This window comes from Pyrus communis, chromosome 6 (assembly GCF_963583255.1).
Source record: "Pyrus communis chromosome 6, drPyrComm1.1, whole genome shotgun sequence".
Taxonomy (NCBI): Eukaryota; Viridiplantae; Streptophyta; class Magnoliopsida; order Rosales; family Rosaceae; genus Pyrus; species Pyrus communis.
The window spans coordinates 15777583-15787992 of NC_084808.1; the positions used below are offsets into that span (position 1 = coordinate 15777583).

Below are 10410 nucleotides of genomic sequence, written 5' to 3' on the forward strand. Positions count from 1 at the left end.
GAAAGAGTTTGAATCGCCCACTGCCTCGCTAAAAGGAACCTAATGGATCGTACACCGTGTAAGGTAGAGATTGAAGATTCAACGGAGATGAGTAAGAATAATTAAATGGTTTAATTATTTATGGCAAGGATTAATTAATATGTTAATTAATCAAACGAATAAGTTCGTTAAAGACCTCGGGATAGTTTTGGACCTTAAGGCCCAATGGGCTTCGAACGTCAAGTCCATTGACTTAAGTTGTATGACAACTTAATGAATAATGATTCACAAAGGCCCAAATAGCCCAATAAATCCCCTTAGGCCGGCCATTTAGAGAAGGGTAGTGAACTTGGCTTAATTGCAAGTTTGCCACTCCATTGTGAGGTGGTATAAAGACATCTTTATAGCCATTTCATCCTAAGGGTTTTCTTAGGAGTAAAGATGAGAACACAAACCTCCCTTTGCTCTCAAAGAGGCCGGCCAATCTAGAGGGGAAAAGCTAGCAATCTTACTTCCTCTAGGTCACTCATTTCTTCTTCAATATGCCTTGGTGTGGAGACTTAGAGGTTCTCAATTTTGGGAACTTGGAGAAACCTTTTCATCCATCCAAATCCATGGATCTAAGATGCAAGGAATGAAGGCCCTCTCTTTGGGTGATTAGCCTTTGCTTATGCAAAGAGGAATCTACAAAGGTATTGATTTCTCAACTCACTTTGTTTTGAGTTGAGTCTTGGTTCACCTATCTACTAGGCTTTGAAGTTCATGGGTTAAGTTTTGTTTTTGAGTGCATATAAACATGATTCCGCCTTTTAATTGTTAATTGCATGTTGTTGATGTTGCTCAAATGAACTTGTTTTTCACAAATCTTCCTTCAACAACCTCATCTTACACCTCTTGGGTATGATTTAGAGTTTTCAATGCTTAGAGAGGAGACATGTTATGTTAACTGTGTGTATACAGGATGTCCCGTGTTGGTGGAGGATGTTGTTATGCCAGTTGACCTTATCCTGTTAGATATTGTTGATTTTGACGTTATTTTGGGTACAGATTGGTTACATTACAATCGTGCCAATATAGATTGCTACAAGAAGACAATCATTTTTCATCGTCTTGGATTACTTGAGGTTACATTTGTGGGTGAGTGTAGTGGAGTGAGACATTGTGTTATTTCTGCCATGAGGGCTAAAATGTTGTTAACAAAAGGTTATAAGGGATATTTGGCTCATGTGGTGCTGAACGATAATGTTCCTAACAGTGTGGAAAATGTACGAGTAGTCAGGCATTTTCCCGATGTATTCCCTTTACCTGGATTGACGCTAGACCGAGATGTAGAGTTCACTATTGATTTACTTCCAGGTAAAAACCCTATATCTTTAACTCCTTATCGAATGGCTCCTACTGAATTGAGGGAATTGAAAATCCAGTTGCAGGAATTAGTTGATAAGGGTTTTATTCAACCTAGTACTTCACCTTAGGGAGCTCCAGTTTTATTTGTTTGAAAGAAAGACGGGACTTTGAGGCTATGTATTGACTATCGGCTGTTGAATCGGGTAACGATTAAAAACTGTTATCCGTTATTGTGTATAGATGATTTATTTGATCAGCTTTGAGGTGCCTACGTGTTTTCTAAGATTGATTTGATGTCTGGTTACTATCAATTGAAGATTAAAAGTAAGGATGTTCCTAAGACGGCTTTTAAGACTTGATATGGTCATTATGAGTTTCTTGTGATGCCATTCAGATTAACTAATGCACCTGCAGCTTTTATGGATTTGATGAATCGAATATTCCAGCCATATTTAGACAGGTTTGTCATTGTCTTTATTAATGATATTCTAGTGTACTCTAAGTCTAAAGCAGAGCATGTTCGACATCTCACTTTGGTGTTGAAGAAGTTGAGGGAACATCAATTGTATACTAAGTTTAGCAAATGCCAATTTTGGTTAGATCAAGTGGCATTTTTGGGACATGTTATAACTGCCCAAGGTATTCTGGTGGACCCTCAAAAGGTAGCAGCCGTTGAGAATTAGGAGCAGCCACGAACCGTTACGGAGGTACGGAGTTTCCTTGGTCTAGCAAGTTATTATCGACGGTTTGTTAAAGATTTTTCAGTTATTGCATTACCACTAACGAGGTTGACAAGAAAAGATGTTAAATTTGAGTAGGACGATAATTGTGAGCAAAGCTTCCAGCAGTTGAAGTATTGTTTCACTCATGCATCTGTTTTGGAGCTACCAGATGATAATGGTAATTTCAAGATCTACACTGACGTTTCCTTGAATGGTCTGGGTTGTGTGTTGATGCAGCATGGTAGGGTGATTGATTATGGTTTGCGACAGTTGAAGCTTCATGAGATGAATTATCCTACTCATGATCTTGAATTAACAACCATTATCTTTGCCTTAAAGATTTGGAGACATTATCTTTATGGTGAAGAATGTAAGATTTTTACGGATCATAAAAGTCTTCAGTGTATTTTCACTTGGAGGGATTTTAATCTTCGACAACGAAGATGGATTGAATTGCTTAGTGATTATGATTGCACGATTGAGCATCACCCTGGTCGTGCAAATGTGGTGGCAAATGCACTTAGTAGGAAGTCTCAAGGCCGAATTAATGCTTTAGACGCTAGTCGTATCCTTCTTCTTGCAGATTTGAGATCCACTGGAGTGAAGTTAGGAGTGGCAAATCAGGAGGAAGCTTTGCTTGCTAGTTTTCAGGTCAGACCAATTTTAATTGATCGTGTGCTTGAGGCTTAGATGAATGATGAAGAAACCCAGGAGTTAATTCAAGCAAGAAACCAAGGGAAAAAGAAAGATCTAAGGATTCGAGAGTCTGATGGTATGCTTACGCAAGACAGACGAATGTATGTGCCGAATAATGTTGAATTAAAGAAAGAAATTCTTGATGAAGCGCATATTTTAGCATATGCAATGCATTTCGGGGGTACTAAAATGTATCATACCATTCCACCATTTTATTATTTGCCGGGTATGAAAAGAGAAATATTCTTTAAGCCAATTAGTTGAATTATTCATATCAAAGATTGTTAAATACCATGGGGTTCCGGTTAGTATCATTTCGGATCGGGATCCTAGGTTCACTTTTAAGTTTTGGGTGGCATTTTAGGAGGCTCTGGGTTCGAGGTTACTTTACAGTATAACATATCATCCTCAGACAGACATGCAATCTGAGAGGACTATTTAGACGTTGGAGGATATGCTAAGATTTTCAGTATTGCAGTTTGGCGACGCTTGGCATCAGCGGTTAGATTTGATGGAGTTTGCCTACAATAATAGTTACCATTCGAGCATTGGTATGTCACCTTTTGAGGCACTTTATGGTAGGTTTTGTCGTACGCCATTGTACTGGTCAGAGGATGGTGAAAGAGTATTGGTAGGCTCTGAAATTGTGGATGAGACTACTCAGAATATTCAAGTAATTAAATCTAACCTGAAAGCGGCCCAGGATCGACAAAAAAGTCTAGCAGACAAGCATGCCACTGATCGGGTGTATAAAGTTGGCGAGTGGGTATTTTTAAAGTTGTCACTATGGAAAGAAGTAGTAAGGTTCGGGAAAAAGGGTAAGCTGAATCCTAGGTACATCGGACCGTATCAGATCACTGAGCGAGTCAGTGAAGTTGCTTGCAGGCTTGGGTTGCCTCCAAAGTTATCGAAAGTGCACGATGTTTTTCATGTTTCCATGCTTCGTCATTATGTCTTAGATCCATCATATGTGATACCTGCTTAACCATTGGAAATTAATCTAGATTTCACTTATGACGAGGAGCCAGTGACGATTTTGGATTGGAAAGATAAGGTTCTGAGGAATAAGACTGTGCATTTAGTGAAAGTTTTGTGGAGAAATCACTCGGTGGATGAAGCTACCTGGGAGATGGAGGATCTTAAGAGAGATATGTATCCATGCTTGTTTTTTTTATTATTAGAGGTTTGTAATTATTGTGTGAATTTCAGGGATGAAATTTTCTTAAGGGGGTAGGTTGTGACAGCACATCCCGAATGTGTATATTATTTTATCCTCGAGAGCATGGAAATTTCTAATTTACCCTTGGACATTAGATGGTGTTGTGTGACATGCATTTTGGTTGTGGTCCAATTTATGTTTTCCTTAGTTTTTGGAACCAATTAGAACTTAGGTTTTATTTTTCTTTTATTTTGCTTGGTGACCCATCTAGACCACACACACACACCACTCCCGTTGACTCTCTCTCATCCTTCTCGATTTTTCTTCATTTTCCGTACAATTGTACGGTCAGCTGGTGAACCAACCATTTCGTGCACAGATCGAGGCTGTGAAGGTGATATTCGTGTTCTTTACGAGCCTAGGAACTCATTTATACCTTTGGTTGGACGTGAAGACTTCGAAAGCTCGGAAACCAGGAAACTTCGATGTGGTGCACAGTGACAACGTTGTGATCGCGGAGGTTTCGTTGAATTTTAAGGTTCTAGTGAGCCTTAGGACTACTTCTTGAAGCTCAGGGAGGAATTTTTAAAGGTTTTGGATGTTGGGAAGCTCAGTTTCGGCGAGTTGCAGAGGTGGTCGGATTATCAAGATTTGTCCGGCGAGATTCTATGAGTTTTAGGGCATAAAAGTGGTAAGGATGTGTTCCTTTAATTATGAGCTTCATTTTGGTTTAAATTTCATGGATTTTGATGCTAAAATGAGTGAGATATAACGATTAGAAGTTTTTCCAGAAACCGATAGTCGCAGAGGTCACCGGCGCCAGACTCCGGCGAACCAAGGAAGGAGAAGGGGAATATTCTGTCAACTTTGACGAATATTACTAATGGTGTTAGGTACATTTAACGGTATATTCCTTAACACCGTTAGGGTTTCCGTTTAGTGTGCCAGGCACATGCCTGCGCGTGAAGGTGCGTGGGACATCGGAAAATTTTTCTAAAAATATGGGGTTGTTCGTGGGGTTGTATAGCTCATAACCTGCACCCCGGTGTTAGTGCTCCCGCTCGTGGTCAGGGCACAGTCCTTCACATGATGTTCACCTCCCGCACCATGCGCTCACCTTGGATCCAAGTTAGGTGTACAGTTCTATCGTACATACCACTATAGGTGGTTTCGACTCGTAAGTGACCCACGATCATTCGCACAGTCTTCACATGATTGTAGCACTTGAGCGTATTTATTTTACACCTAGTCCTGTCGTACAGACCACTTTAGGTGGTTCCGACTCATGTGCAGACATACTTGTTGAGCTATTGGTTGAGCCGTACAGGTCATATTAGGTGACTCCGGCTAGATGGATGAGCTATGGATTTAGCCATACAGGTTATATTAAGTGACTCTGGTTGACACATCATTTGGATTGATTTATATCACTTGGCTTACATATTTTTATGCTGAGATATTTGACATGGTATATATGTGGATTTTTCTATTCTGAGCATGGTTGTGATATAGATATGTATTCTAGTTTCTAGGAAATTATACAAGTTTTACGGCGAGGGGTTACTACCTTTGATAATTAAAATGTTTTTGAAAAGCTTTGTTTTTGCCCACTCACACTTTCTGTTTTGCGCCCCTCCAGGTTTTAGGTAGGAGTGCTTGTTGGTGGCTTAAGAGGAATCGCGGCGGTTCTGACAGATTATCACTAATGTAGGACCACCTCTGGTATTGTATAATTAGTACTTGTCTTGTTGGACAACACTTAGGCTACCTATACTCTGATTATGGTGTATCACACTTAAATATTGGTATTTGCACTTATATTTGCTTAGTGTAAATTAGCTAGCTTGGTTCTTAGTTATTCACATTTCTTCATATCATTATCATTTCCGCACTGTGTATATGGCTACGTCACCGTCACATGACGGCCAACACGCCTTGATTTCGGTCGAGATGTGTCATTCGGTATTGGAGTTAAGTTTTGTGTTGCCCACCTTATAGTATTTCATATACTTAAATTAGTTTTTCTCGTACCGTCCAGATTCTTAAAACGTAAAAAGCAAAAAAAATATTACAAAACCTAGGGACCAAAATCTTCTTGAAGTTCCGATATCAATTACTAGAACAGATTAGCGTAGTACGGATAGGGACAAAACATTTTTCTGCATGCGTACATAATAGTTATATATATATATATATATATATATATATGTATAGTCACTGTGGATCGACTGTTATGCCTCAGAAAATGCAGTCATCAGAATCCATGAATACGATCGAATTGGGGATCCTTCCAGTAATAATAGATTTATTTGGCCTTTGGAGAAAAGGGGTGCTTATACAGTGAAATCGGGTTATCATTGGTTACATGGTAAGGACTGTTCTAATCGAAACCGGAATTCCTCCTCGATGGCATCAATCAGTAGCCAAGTTTGGAAAGGTATTTGGAAGTTGGAAACCTCTCCTAAAATTCGAACTTTTATGTGGAGAGTCCTTCATAGAGCTCTTGCCACAAGGTTGGATCTCTTTAAGAGATGTGTTGCTGCCTCACCAATATGCCCTATTTGTAAGGAGCAAGATGAGTTAGTGGAGCATATGTTTTTTCTGTGTCCATGGGTTGAACCTGTCTGGTTTGGAGGCCAACTTAACTACAAGGTGAATAAAAATGAAATTGATACTTTTAGTAATTGGTTACATTCTCTAATTGTGAATAATATGGGCGTTAAGCAAGATAAAACTTGGCTCTTGTCACAAGTTGCGTTGACTTGTTGGAATATTTGGAAAGAGAGATGCAATGCTATTTTCAATCAAAAGAGTGTATCTCCTTTGTAGGTTATTCACAAGACTAAATCTGCCTATGCAACTTTTATGGAGGCTACTAGGAGAACTCAAAGGGCTACAAGTGGGATGCGGACAAGCTCTAACAACCTTGAAAATCGACATGGTACTTTTCAACCCGTTCATGCTTGGTCTCCACCTGATCGATCATTGTTTAAAGTTAATGTTGATGCTAGTTGGAATGCTTCAACGAAGAAAGGAATTGTTGCAATGGTAATTAGAGATTCAAATGGTAAGTTTGTTGCCGCAAGAAAATCATGTATCTCAGCATCAAGTGTTCAAGTGGCGGAGGCAAAGGCAATTTTGGAGGGGTGTATGCTTACCAAGAACTTGGAGCTAGACAAAATCGTCATGGAATCAGATTCTAAGGAAGTAATTTTTAACTTAAGTAATTCCATATTCAATGGCAGGTGGAACATGGTTCCAGTCTTAAGGAAAATTCTGCGTTTGAAGGAATTTTTCCAGATGTGTTGTTGGTCCTGGGTGCCTAGATCGGCAAATATGGTTGCTGATTGACTTGCTTCTTCCAAGAACTCGGAGATGAGTGATTATACTTGGGTCGACAGACCTCCATCTTCGATAGTTTATATATTGAACAAGGATGATTTACCATGTCCGCCTTAAGTCTTGTTTAGGATCAAGTGATTTAGGGTGACACAATGGTGTAGTTGTGTCGGGTCTTTTGTTCCCTATATCACTCTGAAGTAGTTTATTTGTATTATGTTTTGTTGGTTGTCCCTTGGTGTGGAACTCCTTGTAGTTTTTTGACTTTGCCCTGGTTATAAATCCAGTTTACCAAAAAAAAAGCCAAACAAGTTCACCGGTTCATCATTGAAACAGATAACAAGGATTTTGCTGCCAAAAACGAAGCCCGAGAGAGGTAGAAACGCATGAGAAAATGGCAAAAAAGGGGATCAAAAGTGAGTTGCAGGCAAAAGTGGGAGAAAATGACAAGTCCCTACAAATCAGCTTGTTGTTTCCCTCCCATCAAATGCGGGAAACATGTTATTTTGTAAGAGTGAGCCTTTCGCACATTCTTTTTTATTTATCACACTTTTTATTAATTTATATCTTTTGATTTTTTTTTTAATTCATCTGATTTAATGATCGAAAATTAAAAAGATGTGTAAAAAATAAAAAAAGATGTGTGGATATTACACCCTCATTTTATACGAGTGCATACTGCATTATGTACGTTTTGTTTTAGTCTTCTTTTCAATTATTTTGCTAATTGCTATCTAAATTTTTTTTACTTACCCTTTAAGTCAAGGAAATAAGAAGGGAATAATGATAATACTCTACAAGAGAGTGTTATAAGTTGAGTACAACGATATTAAAGAAACTATTCATGTGCGTCGTCAAGTTAATGATTTAACTCATCGTCTTTTTCGCTATTTTTTTTTACTAATAACTATAGTACTTGATTTGACGAATCTCCAGCCATCATATCAAATTTACTCAGTGGTTTGCGTGTACCCTGACACACCCCGATCGGAATGTCCACTAGGACTCTGAGTCGAGCTGTGATGGCCGACACCTGGAAGGTGACTAAGCCATAAAGTATAGTGATGTGGAAAATGTGAATAAATTTGAACCTAAAAGTGCCTAAAGCCTAGAGTGCACTATAAGCGGGAATGAACCCATTTTACACGCGACGTTAGAGCATAAGTAAAGTACAGTAGTGTGGGTAAGGATCATACCCTCAGAGGTAGCCACCCATACTGAGATTCGCCAAGAATCCTCGTTGATACGAAATTTCAGTAGCTAAAACTTGGAGGGGTGAAAAACAAAAAATGTGAGTGGGCAAACACAAAGCTTTTTAGAACCATTTCTCTTTCCAAAAATAATAACCCCTCACCATAAAATCCTTATAATTTCCCAGAAAATAATAATACATACGTATATAAAAATCAGGCTTGAGAGCAATGAAAACCAAAGTGAGTGCCATGTCAAGTATCTCAGTAATAAATATGTAAACCAGGTGATGCAAATCAATATAAAAAGATATATCAGCCGGAGTCACCTAACGTGACATGTATGGTTGAATCTATAGCTCATAAACAATTCCGGCACATGAGTCAGAACCACATAGTGTGATATGTACGACAGGCTATATGTAAATAAATACACTCAAGTGCTACGATCACATGAAGGCTGTGCGAAGTATCGCAAGTTACCTACGAGTCGGAACATCCTAATGTGGTCTGTACAACAGGTTGGCACCTGCCTTGGATCCAAAGTGAGCGTGTGGTGCGGGAGGTGAACGATCATGTGAAGGCTAAGCCCTGACCTCGGGCGAAGCACTAAAACCAGGGTGCAAGATAATGAGTACCAAATGCATTCAGGCGTAACCATATACATCACAACCACTAACATCATAATGTACTTACCTATAGCTTACCTGGGCTCTGCAGCATCAAACAACATTATGCATGACTACACTAATACATATACTAAAATATAACGCAAGTATGACATGGCATTTCAATCACATTTCATTTAAAACAATTTCTGGGAAAAACGTAAAGTATACATACGTATATATAGAAAACCAAAAGCCCACTCACCTGGAGTCCGCTCTATAACTCCTTAGCATGAATATCGAGATGTCTCGAACGACAGTCGCCTAAAGCAAATATCAAATCACATCTCATAATCCTTACTGATAGAACATGTAATTTACATAAAAACACATCCCCAAAGACGATCTAGAATGATTTGAGACCCATTGACCAAACGTTAACCGTCGGTCAAAGATCGACGGTAGGGTCCACAAACTTACGTAACTCAATCCAGAAGATCTGCTCCTCGGATTTTCGATCAGTAACTTCCAAAGATCCACATTATGTTTCTAAAACATCATCCTAAAATTTCATTATGATCCAACGGTTAGATGTTCACCAATTGCAAATTCAAGTGGCAGTTAACGTTTTATTTTACGAACTTACAAATCCAATTCGGGAAGATCCGCGCATTGGATTCTCGATCCATAAGTTCTTATCCTCAAATATTACGTACTATAACATATTAAATTTTGGTGACAATCTAACGGTCGGATCGTTGATTCATATTTTTTCCAAGAACGTACCTTAATCAAACTAGATTCACTATAATCAAATCACATCATATGGATATCAAATCTAAGATCAATATATCGATTTAACATAAAATAGCATTAGCGATCCACTGGCCACGTGCCGTCGCATGCGCTGCTGCTGGTGGCAGTTGGCCACCTTGATTCGTCGGAAAATTCAACTATTTCTAAAAATTCTCAAATTTTGCAGGAATGAAGATCTCAATGAGTGGAGCAACTTTCATACCCCAATTTGACCGGGAAAAGCCCCAATTTAGCTCGAATTGTACGGAACCCTAAACTTGGGTGTGTTCGATTCAACCTCCAAATTCACTCCAACACCTCAAACATTGCTTGGGCTTTGTTCCTAGGGTTGAGGGGAACCTAGTGGTGGTGGTAATTTGCTGGGTTAACTTCACGATCGTCGGATTTCGCCATGGCACCCACGGAACACACGGGTTTCATTCTACTCAAATTCAAGCTAAATCCCAATAACATTTAGTTGGAAATGGAAGAGGGGAAGATAAGGAGTAGTTTTATGTGGTGGTGAGGGTTAGATCGTCGAAAAATCGACGGAAAAATGTCGGGAAATGGGCAGT

At 39.1% G+C, this 10410-nt stretch overlaps 1 protein-coding gene across 1 annotated transcript; it reads left to right on the top strand.

Moving 5' to 3' along the window:
* The first annotated feature begins 896 nt into the window (after nucleotides 1-896).
* On the top strand, nucleotides 897-2738 carry LOC137736121 (uncharacterized). Its single transcript, XM_068475451.1, has 3 exons — nucleotides 897-1425; nucleotides 1819-1988; nucleotides 2175-2738. Exons 1-3 carry the CDS (start codon nucleotides 897-899, stop codon nucleotides 2736-2738), a joined length of 1263 nt encoding a protein of 420 aa, XP_068331552.1.
* Nucleotides 2739-10410: the final 7672 nt, after the last annotated feature.